This window comes from Polypterus senegalus, chromosome 12 (assembly GCF_016835505.1).
Source record: "Polypterus senegalus isolate Bchr_013 chromosome 12, ASM1683550v1, whole genome shotgun sequence".
In the NCBI taxonomy this organism is placed as follows: domain Eukaryota; kingdom Metazoa; phylum Chordata; class Cladistia; order Polypteriformes; family Polypteridae; genus Polypterus; species Polypterus senegalus.
In genome coordinates this window covers 129,618,254-129,641,361 of record NC_053165.1, presented here as the reverse complement: position 1 = coordinate 129,641,361, position 23,108 = coordinate 129,618,254, and the positions used below count along the sequence as shown (strand labels likewise).

Genomic DNA, 23,108 nt, shown 5'->3' with positions numbered 1-23,108 from the left:
TCATCACACCTCCAATTTCCAGCTTCATAATCATCACTCAGGGCGGCACAGCGCTGCTGCCTCACAGAGACCCAGGTTTGCTTCCCGGGTCCTCCCTGTGTGGAGTTTGCATGTTCTCCCCATGTCTGCATGGGTTTCCTCCGGGTGCTCCGGTTTCCTCCCACAGTTCAAAGACATGCAGGTTAGGTGCATTAGAGATCCTAAATTGTCCTTAGTGTGTGCTTGGTGTGTTGGTGTGTGTGCCCTGCGGTGGGCTGGCGCCCTGCCCAGGGTTGGTTTTCTGCCTTGCGCCCTGTGTTGGCTGGGATTGGATCCAGCAGTCCCCCATGACCCTGTAGTTAGGATATAGCAGGGTGTATGATGGATGGATGGATAATCATCATCATTAATTGTGATATAATTTGTGAAGTTCCCTTAACATTTTATTTTGGGTTAGTGCAGACCTTTGTGGCATTCCTTATTACATCTTTTAGAAGGCTCCCCAAGGTTGGTAATCTTGTTGCCCTTTGCTAGGTAGAGTTTTATTTATACAATTGCTTCTAATTTCAAAGGCTCACTTATTAATATATTCAAACCGCATTAACTGTGTTACTTTAACATCTTCCTGATTTACACTGTGTTTTATGACACTTGAATGCAAAATTTTTATAAAGTACAGTGAGTTTGGTCGTGCTTTGTGCAATGCTTTACCTGAACAGCCTCATCCCGTGCTTGCTTTTCTTCTTGTCGTCTTTGACGTTCCTCCTGCAGTTCATTCAGTCTTTGTTCATATTCTTTCAGCTTGGCAAGAACATCGTGTCTTTTGTTCTGTGCTTCAAGTGTATTGATAAAGGCAATCTCATTTACCTGTAGACATTAAAAACTAGTAACTAAATTTGAAAAATAACCATGTGGCAAAAAACAGACATAACTGAATTGAATATCTGCTCAAAAATAATGTTATTGTAATCCTTAAAAAAAAAAAAAAAAAAAGAGTATTTCAAATTATGATTGGAAATTTCATAACAAAATCTAATGTAACCGACATTACCAGCATTTGAAAAGTATGCAGGGATACCAGTTAGGCATTGAAAATGAAATTTTTGCGTCGTCTCTATATAGTTATCAAAAAAATGAATTGGCTGTCTCTGTAGTGCAGTAAGCACTCACAAAATTAAATACCTAACTTAAACAAATGGCTTGTTGTGGTGTTTTGACACACTTTATGTATAGCATTTCAGAATAAACAGCAAGTGCTGATGCTTGGGTATAACACCATTTATTTAGCAATAATGCTTATTGTATAACTGTGCAACTGTTGAGAAATAACCAGAGATGCTGGGATGCAACTCAGAAAAGATAAGAGACATTTTTACTCTACAGTTTGTGGAGGGGTTTGGGGAGATTCCACTGCATTCAGAGATGTACCAGTTTGAGAAGATAATTTTTTGAAATGAATCCAAACAAAATACAGTTCTCTTTTCAAATATCTAATGTAATTAATAACACATAATACCTTTTTCAAAAATCAAAAGAAGAAAAAAAGAACATACACGGCTCTTAGTTCTTTAACTGTTTTACAGTATATATAAAATACTAAGCCAGAAATATACACGATAAAATGAAACCATGATGTAAAGACTTAAGATAGACGCCAAATTTTCTGCTCTGCTAACCAACTAGAGCCCACTCATAGCCAGGATTTTTCAGCTCAATGATTTTCAAACATAAAAGGAATTAGAACAGACTTGCTCTGTGTAATAAGAAGGTTTGCAATTCTACTCCATTCATATATATTTCCTCCTTACACCACACAGAAATATAAGCATCACAAAACTTTTTAATTCAAGTCCTCAATACTTATCCCTGTGAAGATGAGCTGAAAGGTAAAGCTGAATGCACAGGAAGAAAGAAATATTGTGAAACTAGCAATCATAGGTAATTTAAACATAAACACAATTGTATGATTAATCCTGTATGTAGACTAAAAAACAAGAATAAGCACTATTATAGAATAAATTAAATTTAAATATGTCAACTCAAAATGTTATGTTATTTATACTTTTGTTCTTTTTCAGATGAGCATGCTAAAGATCAAACTATCAACAGAAATTATACAGTAATTACTCTGAAGCCGCTAAAAGGAATTTCCCTTCATTAATAAAGTTTAAATTGTCAGACCACCCAGTGGGCTTAAGAATTAAATAACAACAAAATCTTTAACACAGTTGCATTATATCTTAAGTTGACATCAAGTGACCAAATTCTTAACCACACATATTAAACGAATGACTACCATGTGACATGGAACAAATAGATACTACTGCAATCACAAATAGAACAGCAATGTTAAAGAGGAGATTGTCAATGCCCCTTTGTGTTGAGAAAAAGCTACACATTCCCATCCTTCTTACCTTTGCTTCTTCTTCTTGAGCCTTTTTAACAATAGCCTGAAGCTGTAGCTCTCGTTTGAATTCAGCATGTAGTAGCTTCTCCTCCATCATTCTGCGTCTTTGATCCAGCAGTTCTTCCTTCCATTTCCTAACCTCTTTCTCCTAAAGAAAGAAGGGGGAAAAAACTATCTAATTAATGTTTTGAAAGGTTACAGTTCAGGTTCTGCCAAATTTAATCAAACTGTTGCACCCAGGTCAATAACTATTTTTTCTGTAGTTTTTAAGAATTATTTAGTACAGGCATGTGCAACCTACGTCCCGCGTGCGTACTGATTTTATACGGCCCGTGACGACTTTTCCAAATATCATTGAATCTGGCCCGTTAACCCTCTAGGTGATGCCTGTTTGTTCTTGTGGTATTGTTGGATTATTTTTGATAGTATGATTTGGCCAGTGCTTTCTGAAGTACTTTATATTGTGCTTCCCCCACTTTTACGGCACGTCGGAACTGTTGCACGTTTAAAGTGTGCAAGAGCTCGTAGTCACGTAGTCGTTGACTCTGCTGCATCTCTCTGCTGTCGTGCGTAGCATAGCACAGTCTTTTCATAGTTTTTACTAGTGCTGTACCTATCTGCATGTTGTTTCGAGTTTCACGCTATATCGGCCTACATTTCAATACTTTCAAATACTTGTGAATTTTTGATCAAACTCTAATTAAGATGGCTTCAACAAAAAAGAGAAAAGTGTACGCTGAGAGTCGTACATTTCAAGAGAAATGGACTGACGATTATTTTTTTATAATGCATAAAGAAAAACCTCTTTGTTTGATATGCTTGGAAACTATTTCAGTTTTAAGGGAATTTAAAAAGACACTACAATACAAAACACGCTAATTACAACAGTTACAAAGGTAAACTAAGAACAGATAAGATACAAAATTTGAAAAAATGTGTGTCGGCACAACAGATGTTATTCCGCAAACATACTGATGTAGCTGACAATATTGTTCGTGCAAGTTTTATTGTTAGCGAAAAAATTGCTAGCTTCAATTGTACAGAAGAATTGCTTGCTCTCCAACCAATGAAGAATACAACAAGGGGTGAAGACATTTTCCAGGAAGTAAAAACTGTTTTTACTGTATTTGATTTAAAGTGGGAAAAGTTATGCGGAATATCCACCGATGGAGCTCCATCGATGATTGGACCAAACATTGGAGTTGTTGCCCAAATAAAAACTGAATTATCAAGTAACAAAATCAATACCGAAGATTTGTCTGTATTTCATTGCATTATACATCAGCAAAACAAAATCAGTTAAATTTGCACATGTGATGGGCACAATAACTGCATGTATAAATTTCATTAAATCCAGGGTGCTAAATCACACTCAATTTCAAGAATTTCTGGCTGACGTTCTTTCTGACCATGAAGATCTTACATTTTATTATGAAGTGCGTTGGCTTAGCAAGGGAAAAATGTTGAAACATTTTTATGATTTGAGAAATGAAGTATCTCTTTTCATGGACATGAAAGGAAAACCTATTCCAGAGCTAGAAAACAAACCCTGGCTGTGTGATCTTGCATTTCTTGTCGACCTAACAACACATCTAAATGAACTTAATGCTAAATTACAAACTCAGGGACAAATGATACATGAGCTTTTATGGACACATACAATCATTTCAAAATAAGCTTCGACTCTGGGAAAGCCAATTGAAGGAAGGCAATACTTATCATTTTCCCACATTTGCGAACCACAAAGATTTTGATTGAAATCGTTTGCGAATGAATTAAATTCAATGAGTGGAGAATTTAACACTAGGTTCCGTGATTTTAAAAATCAAGAAGTAAACTTGCAAATTTTCTCTTGTCCATTTGATGTTGATGTCGAACTAGCTCCACTTTGATTGCAAATGGAATTAATTGAACTACAAGAGAATTTTGTCCTGAAATCAAAATTCAATTATATTGAATTACTTGACTTTTATAAAAACTATTTCCCACGTGACAAGTTTCCAAAGCTGACAGCTTTTGCTCAGAAAAGAATGACTCTATTTGGCAGCACCTATAAATGCGAGCAACTTTTTTCAAGGATGAACTTCGTAAAATCCAAAACCATGACGCGAATTACTGATGAGCCCCTAGAAAACACGTTGCGAGTTTCCACATTCACAATATCTCCTAATATTGATAAGCTTGTGTACACCATGCAATTTCAATCGTCGCATTAATAAAGAGTTTTTATTAAATAATATATTAATAATTATATGTTGTTTTTTTTTGGCCTTCTTGCATTTTTGATTTTCAGAAATACATATATATCCTGAAGTACTCCGGCCCGCGTAATCTTTCTACTTTCTAATCCGGCCCATAGTCCTGTCAAGGTTGCACATGCCTGATTTAGTACAATCAGGCTTTCCTTGCTACTAGGGATGTTCCAATCAGGTTTTAAGACCAATGCCTATCAACGATTTCATGTTATTTAATTGGCCAATATTGTTTGTCCTTCATCCCTTTAAAATATCTTTTTCACTAAGCTCCTGAATAATCAAACATAGGGACATCTTAAAGTATGGGCAAAATGGACATTGGCCAAAGGCCCCAGGAGCACAGGGGTCCACAATGTTTACATATCTATGTATGTTTCTATTTTGCTATCAATACAGGACAACCCAGCTCACTACTTGGCCCGGGGGCCTATGATGCTGTTAAGACGGCCCTGGTCCAGATGCATAAAAGCTTTATGCCGTGTATTAATGTGTATTTATAAGATTAAACAATACAGTTTAATGTTAAGGGTGTTTTCTGTTAATTCTAATTAACAAAATGAAAAAGTGTAAGCTTATTGTTCAGTGACCATAAAAATGCTAAAAATAAAAAAAGACCTTAAATAATGTGCTTTAACAAACAAAATATGTACAAAAATATGTATCAATCATACATATGCCATAAAAGAAAATAAAGTTCTTCTTGAAACAAAGCTTAATTAAAAAAAAAATTTCGCCATTTCTCTAACAAATTATATATTCACATATATACATACATATACATACATAAATACACATACATATACATACATATATACCCCTGCCACAGGGGATGCACAAACCAGTGTGTTTCTTCGTGCCGGTCCCAAGCCCGGATAAATGGGGAGGGTTACGTCAGGAAGGGCATCCGGTATAAAATTTAGCCAAATCAATTTGCGGACAACAATACAAATTTCCATATCGGATCGGTCGAGCCCCGGGTTAACAATGACATCCACCTGTACTGTTAGTCAACAGGGTGCTGGCGAAAATTGGGCTACTGTTGGCCGAAGAAGGAGGAGAAGAACAGGGGGGAGATGTGTCCAGAAGCAGGAGGAGAGGAGGAAGGTAAAAAGAATGGAACTGAGTGTAGGAACCTTGAATGTTGGCAGCATGACTGGTAAGGGGAGAGAGTTAGCCGATATGATGGAGAGAAGGAAGGTTGATATATTGTGCATGCAAGACACTAAATGGAAGGGGAGTAAGGCCAGGTGGATCGGAGGTAGATTCAAATTGTTCTATCATGGTGTGGATGGGAGGAGAAATGGGATAGGAGTTACTCTGAAGGAACAGTATGTCAAGAGTGTTTTGGAGGTGAAAAGAGTGTCATACAGAATGATGATTATGAAGCTGGAAATTGGAGGTGTGATGATGAATATTGTTAGTGCATATGTCCCGCAAGTTAGGTGTGCGAGGCAGGAAACCAACCCCGGGCAGAGCGCCAGCCCACCACAGGGCGCACACACACACACACACACACACAGCACACACTAAGGACAATTTAGGATCTCTAATGCACCTAAACTGCATGTCTTTGAACTATGGGAGGAAACTGGAGCACCCGGAGGAAACCCACACCGACATGGGGAGAACATGCACACTCCACGCAGGGAGGACCCGGGAAGCAAACCTGGGTCTCTGTGAGACAGCAGCGCTACCCACTGCACCACTGTGCCGCCCTGAGTGATGATTATGAAGCTGGAAATTGGAGGTGTGATGATGAATGTTGTTAGTGCATATGCACAGCAAGTTGGGTGTGTAATGGATGAGAAAGAAGATTTTTGGAGTGAGTTGGATGAAGTGACTGCAGTGGGCTGGCGCCCTACCCGGGGTTCGTTTCCTGCCTTGTGCCCTGTGTTGGCTGGGATTGGCTCCAGCAGACCCCTGTGACCCTGTAGTTACTATATAGCGGGTTGGATAATGGATGGATGGATGGATGGATGAAGTGATGAACAGTGTACCCAAAGGACAGAAAGTGGTGATTGGAGTGGATTTCAATGGACAGAGAAGATGAGGAGATGATGGGTAGGTATGGTGTCAAGGAAAGGAATGAAGAAGGTCAGAGGCTAGTGGATTTTGCCAAAAGGGTGGACATGGCTGTGGTGAATACGTATTTTAAGAAGAGGGAGGAACATACAGTGATGTACAAGAGAGGAGGAGGATGCACACAGGTAGATTGCATCCTATGCTGAAGAAGCAGTCTGAAGGAGATTGAAGACAAGGAGATAAGGCGCAAGGTGAAGAGAGAGGTGGCGAAGGCTAGCTTGAATTGTTTTTATTGTTTTTCTCTGCTTTGCATTATATTAAGCACATTATTAGCAGAGAGAACTGTCACATGACATACTGTATCCATTTTCTGTATACAGTGCATCCGGAATGTATTCACAACGCATCCCTTTTTCCACATTTTGTTATGTTACAGCCTTATTCCAAAATGAATTAAATTCATATTTTTCCTCAGAATTCTACACACAACACCCCATAATGACAACGTGAAAAAAGTTTACTTGAGATTTTTGCAAATTTATTAAAAAAAAAAATTGAGAACATGTACATGTACATAAGTATTCACAGCCTTTGCCATAAAGCTCAAAATTGAGCTCAGGTGCATCCTGTCTCCCTTGGTCATCCTTGAGATGTTTCTGCAGTTTAATTGGAGTTTACCTGTGGTAATTTCAGTTGATTGGACATGATTTGGAAAGGCACATACCTGTCTATATAATGTCCCACAGTTGACAGTTTATGTCAGAGCACAAACCAAACATGAAGTCAAAGGAATTGTATGTAGACCTCCAAGACAGGATTGTCTCGAGGCACAAATCTTGGGAAGGTTACAGAAAAATTTCTGCTGCTTTGAAGGTCCCAATGAGCACAGTGGCCTCCATCATCCGTAAGTAGAAGAAGTTCGAAACCACCAGGACTCTTCTTAGAGCAGGGCCGGCCATCTAAACTGAGCGATCGGGGGAGAAGGGTCTTAGTCAGGGAGGTGACCAAGAACCCGATGGTCACTCTGTCAGAGCTCGAGAGGTCCTCTGTGGAGAGAGGAGAACCTTCCAGAAAGACAACTATCTCTGCAGCAATCCACCAATCAGGCCTGTATGGTACAGTGGCCAGACGGAAGCCACTCCTTAGTAAAAGGCACATGGCAGCCCGCCTGGAGTTTGCCAAAAGGCACCTGAAGGACTCTCAGACCATGAGAAACAAAATTCTCTGGTCTGATGAGGCAAAGATTGAACTCTTTGGTGTGAATGGCAGGCGTTACGTTTGGAGGAAACCAGGCACCGCTCATCACCAGGCCAATACCATCCCTACAGTGAAGCGTGGTAGTGGCAGCATCATGCTGTGGGTATGTTTTTCAGCGGCAGGAACTGGGAGACTAGTCAGGATAAAGGGAAAGACGACTGTAGCAATGTACAGAGACATCCTGGATGAAAACCTGCTCCAGAGCGCTCTTGACCTCTGACTGGGGTGATGGTTCATCTTTCAGCAGGACAACGACCCTAAGCACACAGCCAACATATCAAAGGAGTGGCCTCAGGACAACTCTGTGAATGTCCTTGAGTGGCCAAGCCAGAGCCCAGAATTGAGTCCGATTGAACATCTCTGGAGAGATCTTAAAATGGCCGTGCACCGACGTTTCCCATCCAACCTGATGGAGCTTGAGAGGTGCTGCAAAGAGGAATGGGCAAAACTGGCCAAGGATAGGTGTGCCAAGCTTGTGGCATCATATTCAAAAAGACTTGAGGCTGTAATTGCTGCCAAAGGTGCATCGACAATGTATTGAGCAAAGGCTGTGAATACTTATGTACATGTGATTTCTCAGTTTTTTTATATTTAATAAATTTGCAAAAATCCCAAGTAAACTTTTTTCACGTTGTCATTATCGGGTACTGTGTGTAGAATTCTGAGGAAAAAATGAATTTAATCCATTTTGGAATAAGGCTGTAATATAACAAAATGTGGAAAAAGTGATGCGCTGTGAATACTTTCTGGATGCACTGTATGAATATCTTGATACTAAGAGTGTTAATCCCTTGTGGAAGATAGTGTACAAACAAAGATAAAATGGAAACAAATCTTTAGACAGAATCAGTGAAAAAAATGAAGAATTGAACACTTTTTGAACTGGAAATGTAATTAAAGTCTGTCATTCATGAAAATATATAAACTTTTCAGATTAAGACAAATGGCCTAACATGGAACTTAAATAGAAACAACATTCAAGCTGGCTTGGGAAGCCTTATTTTCCAAATGTCTTACTTGCATCTGTATGGCTGAAAAACAAGTCATTCTATCTGTGGACCGTCTGAAAAAACCTTCAACAATCTAACGGCAGGACTTTGAATGGCTGACAACATCTAAAAACTTTGGGCTCTGGGCACTTGGAGTATCATATCCTTATTTACTGTTTCACGCAGACCTGTAAATAAAGCTCATAACAAATGTGCTTGACACACAAAATAGGGATTGGAACATCAACAAAGATCCCATCCATTTGTTACAATGCATACAGGCAAGTGTCATACAGTATGTGTTTAGAAATGGCAGATTCCTCCTTGTCACATGAAAATTTAAATTAATTTATAACAGGTGTAGGGTAAGTAACGGCAAAAGAAACATCTATAAAGCAACCCACTGACGTAGCATAGGGGTTATCCATATTTCTATGCAGTCTTAATAGCATTATAGACCCCCGGGCAAAGTAGTGCACTGGGTCCCCTGTTTTGATAGCAAAGCACAAACACACATAGGCATCAGAAACATCACGGGCCGGAATACTCTTGGAGCCCTAGCCAGTGCCCATTGTACCCATTGTACCCATATGTTAAAACAGCCGTGTACGTTGTCTTATTTTAATTTCTTATTTTGTCTTTTATTTTTCTTTTCTTCAGTATGTAAAGCACTTTGAGCTACTTTTTGTATGAAAATGTGCTATATAAATAAATGTTGTTGTTACGCAAGAGTTTTACTGGGTAGGTACAGAAGGTAAGTAAGCATCAATCAAAGCAACAGTTTTACTGGGTAGGTAAGCAGTTTTAGTCTGGTACCTCCATATCAATTAGATAATACATACATTCTATGTGATGCGAGATGTGCATTATTTATATTGTATTTTGCATCTGGGGTCAACATGAATTCATGCAGAGCAGGGATGTCAAATAACCCTTTAAATACCTAATGCAGGCTGGAATATACAGTATCTAAATAAGACAAACAGATACCTTGCTGTTCATCACAATCTCACACTGAGCCTCATGCCTCTCTTGAAACTTTTTTTAAAAAACAACTGAATTTATAAAACATTGCATTGTAACAATTTTTTAACTATTTCTTATTTATTTAGAAATAGGTTTTATTTAAAACGGCTCATATAAAATCTGCAAAACAAAGTATGAGTGTTTATCAGGAAACCTTTAATAAACAATGCCGGGAAAAAAGAAAGAAAAAAAAAAACTGTAGTTTACACTTAGTTTCATAGCTAGACAATAGAAAGTATGTGTGAGATCTAACTTAGAACTTTTCAGAACTGAGTGGTAGTTGAGTGTAGCAGGCAGCAGCTGGCAGTCAATAAATAACACACTGGATTAAATTAAACTTTCTCTCTTCCACCACAACCCTTTTACAACTGCAGCAAAAAAGTAATACACATGACCTTAATTACTTGATTATGTCTCATTGTTTTAGGCAATTCAGGAGTAAACGAAGATGCAGATTATGTGTGGAAAATCTGTGATAGATAGATAGATAGATAGATAGATAGATAGATAGATAGATAGATAGATAGATAGATAGATAGATAGATAGATAGATAGATAGATAGATAGATAGATAGATAGATAGATAGATAGATACTTTATTAATAGCCGAGTTATCTAAAATGACCATTGAGGACATTGAAAATATTACTTAAAATGGTGATTTTTAAAGCCAGTATAATAAAAAAAAAGCAAATCAGAAAACTGAATTATTTTTTATTGTCTTCAAAATGAATTATAGCCAGATTTTTCCCTTGTTGTGATGAACGTTTAACAGTCCTAGCATTAATAGCAGCAACTCATACATTTCAGTTTAAAGGGTGAATCAGAATAGGATCAGGAGTAGAATGACAAGTATAGAGTACCAGAGAAGTTTTTAAAGATTTGTTCTGAGAACAAATGCAGATCAAAGTACTGAGTGGAAAACTGTGTGATATGTTTAAGGAAACTCCCTGTCTACTAATGATGATGATGCAATCTAAATGTTTAAAATTATAAGCTGAAAGACATATTATTAAAATATTAAATTTTCATAGCACGTCTGGAGTAACTTAAAACTATGCTAAAATTAGTTCAAGATAAAACAACCAACCACTCCTTTACATAAGAATGTCAGTTTTTTGCCTTTTCAAGAAATATTTTTTTAAATATATTTAAAATATTTCGGAATGGTGACATTAAGTTTGATCATATGTAGTGAATGTTTGATTGAGTTTAAGTTTGTGTTAATGTGAACTAGTAAGTACAATTAAGTTGTTTTTGTACCGATTTTCTTTTCTTTGTTATTTTATAGCGATTTCCCTGCCTTATTCAGTAGTTGCTAATTGCAATTGTTCAGCCCCACATAAATATTTCATTTATCACCAATGTGCTGTTAAATGTCCTTCCAATTGCTGTACTCTTCAGCTACTGAATGTTCAAGAGTGAGAACAGTTGACATGTGTGAGGAATTTTTATTGACACTCTTGAAAGAATTCCTCATACAGTGTGTTGGACTGCACATTGTCACTCTACAGTTTTTTAATAATAGTTGAGCTTCCTGCGATGGGCACAAGGCAGGCATTTAAACAGAACGAGTGCAAGTTCACTGCAGAGCAAACACGTGTACACACTCAGGGAGGAGGAATGAAGTATCAGGATTGATAATCACATAATTAAGAAAAACTTGGAAACCACATAAAAACATGTAGAACTAGACTCCAGGGCTCCAGGCAGAGGTGCATCATTTTGCCTCCTACAGAAACACACAGCAATATATGAAATGAAGCAGGCAACTGTTAAACTATAACAAGAATTCTATACCATTCTGTTTTGAACACAGCACTGGGTGCCAGTCCAACACAGAGCATGTATATTTGTAAGCTACATAGAGGTAGTGATTACACTAAGAACTGAACCCTCACTTCTGTAACTGTGAAACGTGTTATACGTCCATGCTACATGTGAGATGGTTGGTACTGACAGGCTTAAAGGTAAAAGATTTCTTTGTAGGATCCAAGGTTATATAAGGAATGTGAAAAGTTCAATCATCTATATTGGTGCAAAACTGATTAGGGTGATTTCAAAAAACAAGATCTGGTTTATGTAGGCAATGACAGAAAAGGATGGTGAAAAATAATTTAACACTAGGATTACCACAGCCTACGAACAAAACTCATAGATCCGGCCCACCGTAAATCCCTTCACACCTGTCCTTCAGCATTTTTTGTCCTGTAAATGTGCCGATAAAGACAAGCGGCAAGCAGCCTGCTATTCCATCCCTTCATCACCGCAGAACGGGCACAAAATTCTCCCAGCTCATGCCTTGATTATCTGGGAGTGAAGTGCTGGAGTTTTAGAGTGGAAATAATAAATCGTTATTTGGAACACATGCATTTCATGTGTGTTGCGTTTCTACAATAATCTGTGTAAACACATTGTTAAAACAGAAACGTTTTTCATATTCTAGTACTAAATGACAAAATGTTGGCATAAACTATTTAATGTATGAAGCCTAAAGTCCAAAGATCAAATAAACACTTTCACAAAAGGTTCAAGGATAAGACAACAGCTTCTGTGACGTAGCGGTAAGATTTGCTGACTTGTAATCAAGAGTCCCATGTTCAATCCCGACTGCCTCCTATATTTGCTGTTGTCAGTAGTGAGGTACTCTTATTGTTAATATTATACAGTACACACATACATTTGGTTTGCATCTGTAACAGATGGTGTACATTTATTGTACTTGTAAAAGTTACCTTTTTTTTCCACTTTTATTCTCTCAGTCACGATCTCGATACATACTGCTGCCCTATGGATCTGACGCTGTTAGTTTTTATTTGAAACTTGGAATAACTGTAGATGTGAGTGGTGTTTTGAGGCAATAGAACTGGAAATTCTCTGATCCGGAGGGATAAAAGCTGACATAAAAACGCTGGTAAATCTGCCTTCTTCGTTTCTCACCGTCACTTGATTTTTTTTTTTATTCAGTTTTGTACTGTACTGTGCAAGGCATGCACGGGGGCCACTGAGAGAAAAAAAAAAAGAGTGTTCATAGCTCACCTTGCAGAGGAACTTCGTCATCACATCTTACCTCTTTCAGGGCTGATGTCAACTTTATCAAAATTCGGGGGTAGAGGACAGTAATCAGCTGTAAACTGCGACAAAACTCGCCCTTCCATTTTAGTTCAACTCTCATTTCTAGAAGGAAAGTGAAGTAGCTTTGTTGATTTGACCAACACTTCCTACATGAGCAGCGAAGAGCAAACAATTTCTGAAATGGCATCGACATCTGGCGAGAGACTAAAGCAGATATGCAAATTAAAATACTCTATGGATGTTTTACGTATTATTGCTGAATCGGACTCTGACTTGTCGGATTTGAAATTTGATGCAAGTGATCAGGAGATTGAGATCGAAAACAAAACTGAGGTCCCCTCAGTCCCCTGCTAATCTTGTGGTGCTGAACACGTTTGGGTAGCTGACTCGCCTATGGCAGCGTTCACCTGGGAGGACCACCACTTATGATGACGAGAGGCAGAAACCATATTGCATCACACTGTGACTGCCACCGCTGCCCATCTGCTGTGCAAAGACAGCCAAGGCAGCCAGCCCACCATGCATTCCTGTTGGCCATTGAGGTGCCCCCGCGCACCCACAGAGATGCCAAATATGCGCCAAACAGCAGCCACAGCATGCAACAACAGACAGTTTAGGTTGATTTATGTGTGAAACCATTGCTTTGTGCACTTTTCAGAAAACTGAGTTTTTTGGAAAAAATATTCAGCCCTCAAAAAGTTACTAGAAAAGGCAATGGAAAAAGAAAAGGAGGATGCAATATCGACAAGCTTCTGTTCCAAGACAGGCCGCTTTCCCCAGGAAAGTAAACTTAGTCAGTGTCAGGTGCCCTTTCAATGTAATAGGAAGCACAGCATAGAGAGAAGTGTGTACATTGCAACAGGTACACATGTCGTAAATGCAGGAAGGACGGTCATTGCGCGTGTGTGAATGGTTAACATTTGAATTTGACGATTGCATATAGCACTGAAGTGACCTCTCTGTACCATTCTTTCCTCTGCATGTCCTGGAGTACAAAAGAAACACCCCACCATACAGCAACGTACAGACGGCAAGATCAGGGGGGAAAAAAAAACCAAGTGGTCACTGATTACAAGTGCAAGATGTTATGTGAATGAATATGAATAATGTTGCATCCGTGCCACAATGTTTACCAAAATGTACTATACAGGTCATAAAATGAATAATTCCAAATATCTACCAATACCTATGTTGTTTTTTTTTTTTAACATCATAGACCATAAGGTGCATACTAATTCAGCATGAGCAAGAACACTAAATAAAACTGAATAAAAAAAAAAAAAATCAAGTGACAGTGAGATACGAAGAAGGCAGATTCACCAGCATTTGTGTGTCAGCTTTTATCCCTCCAGATCAGAGAATGTCCAGTTCCATTGCCTCAAAACACCACTCACATCTACAGTTATTCCCACTTTCAAATAAAAACTAACAGCGTCAGATCCCTAGGGCGGTAGTATGTATCGTGATAGTGACTGAGAGAATAAAAGTGAAAAATAAAATGGTAACTTTTACAAGTACTATATATTTGGTTTGCAACTGTTACAGATGCAAACCAAATGTATGTGTGTACTGTATAATATTAACAATAAGAGTAACTCACTACTGACAGCGGCAGATATAGGAGGCAGTCAGGATCGAACCTGTGAACTCTTGGTTACAAGTCAGCAAATCTTACCACTATGCCACGGAAGCTGTTGTCTTATCCTTGAACCAACATTGCCAACATTTTGTCATTTATTACTAAAATATGAAAAACAGTTCTGTATTAACAATGTTGTACTGATAAAGCACCGCGAAGATTCACATCGTCAATGTGATGGGGATTTATTTATTTTAGTGGAAGATATACCAGGGACAACCCCAGCCTTGGATCGACACACATGCACACTACTACAGAGACCAAATAAAGCACGCTGGGAACATTAAACAATAAAGAATATAATTGAATTAAATCAACTAAAGGCAAACAATAATACCACCCCTGACCCCTTTGGCGATATTACATTTAACATATAAACACAAACACCACACAGCATAGTCCATGGGAAAAACCAAACCGGATGAAATGAGAGATGACGAGATTAAGTCCAGCGATCTGTATGTTGATAGGGGAGGGAAAAAACAGTCCCACCGGTAGCTGCTGAAAGGGTGACAACGGATGGATGGTTCAGGAGTGCTCCTTTTCTTGCGGGAAAGCCAATGAATCCAAACACAGTCCTCAGTATACAGGTAGACAGACGATTCAGTCCCCAACAAACGAATACAATCCAGGACACAATGATGAATTATGGCAGAATTAACAGCAGGCAGTCCAACAGAAAAATGCAACATACAACAACAAAAACAACTTTCCATTTTCCTGACACCTGCCCTCCTTTTAAATCCCTCTGGTCAACTTTGACCCCAACAGCCCATGCAAGGACTGCTGGGAGATGAAGTTCTAAATACTAGTAGCACTGCTACAATGTGTTTGCACAGATTATTATAGAAACAGAACACACATAAAATGCATGTGTTCCAAATAACGATCCATTATTGCCACTCTAAATCTCCAGCACTTCACTCCCAGATAATTAAGGCATGAACTGGGAGAACCCTGTGCACGTTCTGCGGCGGTGAGGGTATGGAATAGTAGGCTGCTTGCTGCTTGTCTTTATCGGCACATTTAAAGGACAAAAGATGCTGATGGAGAGGTGTGATGGGATATAAGGTGGGCCGGATCTACAAGTTTTTTCGTAGGCTCTGGTAATTCTAGTGTTAAAGAAGAACATCTAAACTAAAAAGAATAGTATACACCCAGCTGTCCTCTGATACCATAAATTAATAGATCATAATTTGCTTAATACAACTTTAGAATCATAGCCATAGGAAGGACTGTGACCAAGCCATCATGGACCAATTTCATATACTAACTGTACTAACATTTATGCAAAACTTAACCTATCATGCATGTTTTTGATAAATGTGGAGTATTTGTCAAAGACCCAGTAAAAACAAGGACAGAACACATAAAGATAACAGCCAGAGTGGAATTTGAACCCAGGACGGTACTTCTCCAGAGCTAATGGTGCAATATGAACGTCAAAATAGTTTCTTCAAGGTAAGGAAGCACTCCAGAATAATAAAGCCAGCACTAATTTAGCATGTTGTGGTCTTTAGCATTGATTTAGCCAAATTTCATTCCTCAGATACAGACTAGAACCTATGGTTTAGGATTCATTAATCAATCATTAAAAATGTTACAGGTGTCAAATTTCTGTTATTTTATGAAGAAAAGTACACTTTATATTGCCACTAGCAAAATACCCGCGCTTCGCAGCGGAGAAGTAGTGTGTTAAAGAAGCAATGAAAAGAAAAGGAAACATTTTTAAAATAACGTAACCTGATTGTCAATATATATATACATATCTATACATATACACATATATACATACATATATATCTACATATATACACACACATATATACACACATATACATACATACACACACATATATATATATATATATATATATATATATATATATATATATATATATATATACACACACACATATATAAACATATATATACATATACATACATATCTACATATATACACACACAGCTATTTCAGATCAGTGCAATACGCTGTTTGTTAAAACGGATAACTCCGCTCTTACGTGCAATAACAAATCAAATCATTCAGTTGTCTTTGCTCATATGTCATTTTAGAGCTGGTCGCCTGGCATCTTTTTTTGGCCACAAGTTCGTTTCTGTTTGGTGTGAGGTTCTGTGTTGTGGAGATTCTCAGGATGGATTGCAGGTGCTCATCAGTGAGGCGCTCCTGTGTGCTGTTTTGTTAGTCTTTATCACTGAGAAGAGCTTCTCACACAGATATGTGCTACCAAACATGCACAAGGTTCGAGCCGCATGTAGACGGACTTTTTTTGTTCATCAAAGTCACCAAAGCGCCGTGCAAACTCAGTGCGCAGTGCGCTCAGTTTATCAGCAAAGTGCGTATTTGGGAACACCGTAGTGACGACTTGGTTTAACAGTACTTGGCAACAGGGAAAGTGGGGCAAGGTGAACTGGTGCATTTGTGTCTCCCATAAAAGCAGCTTCACTTGAAATCACTTTGTGATTGTGCACGGGTTAAAACGTCCGCTGAAGTGTCAGATTCTTATTTAATTATGCTGTTTTCTGTATCTTCTGAATTGCATTCAGGTTACCCTGATGCAAGGCAGCTGAAGCGCTGCATTATGGGATCTGTAGTTTATTGTGTTACCAGCGCTTCATATACTCGGGCTTTAATAACAATAATACAGTATATAAAATGATCTCGGATGTGGCCCGCGGCCCTTGAGTTTGGGACATATGGACTTAATAGAACTTGAAAAGATATGTTTTTCAAATGTGATCGCAATTCAGATAGAGTTGACGCCACTACAGCCTGCATGCCTCAATGAGTCATCCTCCCTCGCTCTTACTTTTTACCGCTCATCTAATGAATACACTGAGTATGGCTTTACCAAAACAATCATTGATGGCGAATAAAGTATCCATTATTCGAGTATGTAGAGCGGGATATATATATATATACATATATATATATATATATACCCGCGTATCGCAGCGGAGAAGTAGTGTGTTAAAAAGGTAGAAAAAGAAAAGGGAACATTTTAAAAATAACGTAACATGACTGTCAATATACAGTATTTGTTTTGTGAGTGTTACTGAGTGTTGCTGTCATCAAGGATTTGATTATCATTATTTCTTTCAATCAGGTTCGTATTTGTAGGATGTGTTGTGTTCAAGTTACATTCGTGTTTGTCAATCGTTGTAAAGATGACAGGTTTCATTCATCGATTCGTTTCTTACTGCATCAATAAACAGCTCGTCTTCTTCTTTATCTGAGACCTGACACACTGCATGCACGGGTTTTTTACACTGTCTTCCTTTAGCGGGACATTGACTTTTTCCACCGTGTGCTTTGTTTCCGCAGTAGCTGGATTTATGAATATGCTTATCAGACGCTTCATATTTTTTGCTGCCTTTTCAATTGTGTAATTCGGTTTTTGTTCAGCGCTCTTTGGAACTGTTGCTTTTTATCTGTGCACTGCGCCAGTTCACGTGAGCCGCTCGGTGTACATGCATCGAAGGTTCCCAGCTGTGCTGGTGCCATCTCGTGCTATGTCCGTGGCTGTATTTAATGTTACCTTAGTCCTGGCACTTAAAACTTTCTCTCGCAGTTTCGCTGAGTTTGTGTCAAACACCACCCTGACCATCTCATCTTCCTCTCCATAAGCACAGTCCTTCACCCGTGAATATTTACCCGTGGCAGTTTGCTATTGGATTGCCGCTGACGGACGGCCTTATATGGGCAGGCACTAAATTACAAACGCCAGCGGCAGCCTGTCTATGAACTTAATTTAAAGTTTAGGTTTACATCGTGCTTTGTTTCAGTAGCAGAACTCATGAATATGGTTGTATATGTCACTTTCCGCTTCTTATTGTTTCGCTGCCTTCTCAATTATATAATGCATGTTTTCTTAAGCGCTTTTTTGAGCTCTTCCTGGTTTTCTATGTACTGCGTGATTACGTGGGAGGCGTGATGATGTCACACGAAACTCCGCCCCCACGGCGTTGAAGCTCATCTCCATTACAGTAAATGGAGAAAAACTGCTTCCAGTTATGACCATTACGCGTAGAATTTCGATATAAAACCTGCCCAACTTTTGTAAGGAAGCTGTAAGGAATGAACCTGCCAAATTTCAGCCTTCCACCCACACGGGAAGTTGGAGAATTAGTGATGAGTCAGTGAGTGAGTCAGTGAGTGAGTGAGGGCTTTGCCTTTTATTAGTATAGATTCACACAAACAATTATCAAACACCTTCCAAATGATATCCACTGGATACCAGTTCCTTTTCATTTAAGATAATTGTCAGCCCCTCTAATGTTATTTGCAGAGACTTCAAGTAGACCCCTGACTGGTCTTATATTGATGGTCCTGCACCAAAAGTAGCCTTAGGTATTACTATGCTGCCTCTGTGCCTTTTAAAGTTGGTTGTATAGTAAAGATGATAAACTTTATAACCAACTTATCAGCTCAGACTTTCATTAGTCATAGAGAAGCCCTAATCATTGTAGTGTCAAATCTTTACTTTTGTTCACTATAAAGGTGACAATACAAAAGACTGAAAACTAAAGGCACAGTACAGTAATGTCCCTTCTTAAAGTACACGGATAAATAAATTCAACTCAGTTAGCAGGTAAAACAGAAGCACAGACAAAAGGAAAAATAAAATGTTGCAACTGACCCTTTCTAATAATTTTTGAAGCTTGTGTGTTTTTTCTTCTCGAAGTTTTTCTCTCAGTTGTTGTGCCTTGAGCTGTTTTTCTTCATATTTCTTCTTTGATTCTGCAATTGTTCTGTTAATGAGAATAAATGCAGTGAGGACTATGCAAGCTGGAAGATGAAGTAAATACAAGTTGAAAGAATAAAGCAAAATATGACTATAAATTCAGACTAAAGCATATTTTATTTCGATTTACTCGATGCCTTCATCCAAAGTGACTTACAAAACAGAAATGTATGATATAACTGACTTATTGTAAGCCACAATAGGGGAAAGAACCTGCAGGAAAACAATTAATAATGCAACAGGATAGCTAGTAGGTCAGGTTATATTTAAGTTTTAATTTGTATTTATACATCATTTATTAAGAGCTAAATCAATATAAATTTTATGCAATGCCTTTCGAAGGAAGTACATAGGAGACAAAAAACAATTTAAAACATATTCATACTCTATGAATCGGTTATTGTTCTGTTATATTTGTACCTTTTGTGAAAGTGTTTCTTTGATATTTGGACTTCAGGCTTCACACATTATATAGTTTATGCCTATATTTTGTCATTTACTACTAGAATATTAAAAATGTTTCTGTTTCAAAAATGTGTTTACACAGATTACTGTAGAAATGGAACACACATGAAAAGAGTGTGTTCCAAATAACGATCTATTACTTCCACTCAAACTCTACTTCACTCCCAGATAATCAATCAAGGCATGAGCTGGGAGAAGTTCGTGCACATTCTAAGTCGGTGGGGGGATGGAATAGCCGGCTGCTTGCAGCTTATCTTTATCAGCACATTTAGATAACAAAAGATGCTGGTGGAAAGGTGTGAACGGATTTAAGAAGCGATTTAAGGTGGGACGGATCTATGAGTTTTTTCATAGGCTCTGGTAATTCTAGTGTTAAAGCAATGCAGTGGACCTGACCAATCAGGTATCACTGGTACAGCTGATTCCTGCCCAACACATTTAAGTTAGTTACTGAAATATAACGCAGAGTTGTGTTTGGGCAGAATAAGTTCTCTGTGTTTGATAAAAATAACTTTAAAGATTTAACTCCTCCAGAATAATGTCAGTTTTGTTCTTACCATTTTTGTTTCAACCAATACATTTTGTAATTTCTGTCTTCTTGAATAATCTTTACCAATTTCGGGTCTTTCTGCCTTCTGCTATGTGCATGACAGGTATCTGCTGGTTATGGAAGGACTGCTCTGATGTACGAGGTGTGGCAGAAAAGTAATGAGACTGGCAACACTGCAAGTGATCTGGCAACGCTGCGCTATTGTCCTTGATAGAGCACGTGTATCAGTACCCTCCAATAGCTCAGTGCGAGTTTCAACTCCTTCCGTTAACTATGTGATTTTTGTGACTGCTATTAGCGAAGTTCTGTTTTGGTTGTGCGTCACGCAAAATGGAACAGCGGAATTTGGAGCAATGTTGTGCCATTAAATTTTGTGTTAAGCTTGGAGAATTTTTATAAAGACGTCCTTGAAAGGCTCAGAAAAAGGGTAATTCGCGTGAGACCAGACATTGCAGACAAATGGATGCTCCATCATGACAACGCCCCATGTCACACTGCCCTCTCCATAACAGAATTTTTAACCTCAAAAGGCATTCCTGTGGTTCCCCAGCCCCCTTATTCACCTGACCTCAGTCCGTGTCCTCAAAGGACGTCATTTCGGGACTTTAGAAAACATCAAAAAAGAGTGTAACGGACATGCTGAAGACCATACCGGTTGAAGACTTCCAGCGCTGCTACCAACAGTGGGAACAACATCTCCTTCGGTGTGTAGCTGCCCAAGGGAACTACTTTGAAGGGGATAACATTGATGTTTGAAAAAAATAAAAACTTTGGTAAATAAAAAATCGGTCTCATTACTTTTCTGCCACACCTCGTATGTAATAGAAGTATTATGTCCTTAACCTGTTACTATATTATATATTATATATAGTCAAATAGTTCAGAATATGAATGTATTAAGCAATAATTTAATGTTGGGAGGACCAGCACTCACTAAAAATGGTTTAAATTTAGAACCAGACCTTGACATGACAACAATTGAAACCTACCATATATATTTTCATTTTGCTTGGTACTGCTCTCCCTCATATGTCACATCTTTTATTACACCATACACTTTCCAGCCTTGCTGTGGAAGGTATAGCAATTCAGGAAATCTACTGAACAGCCAATTGGATTGAACGTTTATGCACCATGATTTAAACAGTATAAACTCTAAAATGGACCCAACAGCTGCCCATGGCACTACATGACACTGTCACTATGTGACAGCCACTCCTACTACATGATAGACCTACTAAAAAAAATAAAAGTACAGCTACAACATTCATCATCACTCCTGACTAAGAATCCTCCCTCGACCCTAATCTTAACCATAGATGTTTTATGCAAAGTATGTATGCCTTGAAATGGGAGTATTGATACAGACAAAAATGACTGGGGTATGTCTTGAAACATGACTGACATGTAATGCAAAGGTAGCTAAACGTTATTTGATGTTTGCAATTTGAGCTCTATAGGGAAAAACTTGCAACTTAGAGGATATAAGCCATATTTCCCACTTCAATCAGTCACACTTGCCATGTTCTAAAATGAAAATGAGTTTAATAGTTAAGCCTTCTCTTTCCCAAAGTATATTAAGTACTGAGGCAGTAGCAAAAATACCAGCTTAAAACTAACACTTATGTAACATGAAAAAGAAAAAAGAATGCAGTGAAAATAAACACTTGGGAGATTAATTGGTCTACCTTCAAACACAATAGACACATAGTTAGATAAGATTGATAATTTGTCGCCAGAGGAAAATTTGGCTTTATACAGAAACTCTTTACATAAATAAATACTGTACATAGATAAAAATATACACACACACACACAGAGACACAAATCTGTCAGAACTATGGATGAGACTCCACAGCACCCAACATCTCACTACATGTCTAAATGAGTGACTAAAATAAGTTAACATCACCGTCTAACTGGAAATGCAAACCTGCCAGAAGATAGCTGCACTGTTTAACACATTGTGTATCCACAGACCAGAATGCTTATCTAAACTCTATTTGGTGCCGTTATGTCATATAATGATGCAATAGTCAAAATGACAGAACAATATCATAGCAGATAGAAGCATACATCAAACTTGTGAAGCCAAGTAGCTGCCATTGTCTAAGTGTGTATGTATGTCTCATGTGTGTCTCTTGTCTGTCTTTCTGTCTGTCATTACAATATGAAAATTAAAAATTAAGCTTCAGTTACCTTGTGCTACTGAGCTCCTGAATTGATCAAAGCAATTTTAGCTTTTTTTTTCCTCAGCATCAAGTCTTTGTTATTTTTCTTTTCCTAATTCTCTGTAAGCTCGGTAATTTAAAGTTCATGGACTGGAGGGAACTGGGACAGGTTTTGAAGAAGAAACCCCATGGGTGAAGCCTTTACAGCTGTGATTTTCTATGCTATCCACTGCAAACTTTTTAACAAGTTTCCCTCGATATGTATTTATGTCTGGCCCCATGAGACTAGCACTTGGTTGCTTAATTCAAGCAATTTAAACAAAATAAACCTGAACCATTGCTCAAACTGAGTGATAACGATGGCTATGTGAATTGGTCATCAGATATTGATTGACATGGCAACTGAAACTAATGCATAATGTGGCACTGTATGACTGCCATGATATGTTCAGTGAATTCAGTCACATTAAGCTTCCCCGTGGTGAAAAGGCAAAATTATCGTGATCG

General features: G+C 38.2%; 1 protein-coding gene across 2 annotated transcripts in view; it reads right to left on the bottom strand.

The window, feature by feature from the left end:
- The window catches only part of scaper (S-phase cyclin A-associated protein in the ER), a 641,491-nt gene that overhangs the window by 426,653 nt on the left and 191,730 nt on the right, over positions 1–23,108 (bottom strand). For both annotated transcript variants that reach the window (XM_039773420.1, XM_039773421.1), the window contains exons 13-15: positions 19,311–19,422; positions 2,394–2,534; positions 691–846 (exon numbers count right to left, since the gene is read on the bottom strand). In XM_039773420.1, coding sequence (XP_039629354.1) covers positions 691–846; positions 2,394–2,534; positions 19,311–19,422 — 409 coding nt within the window. The remainder of the gene's footprint in view (positions 1–690; positions 847–2,393; positions 2,535–19,310; positions 19,423–23,108) is intronic.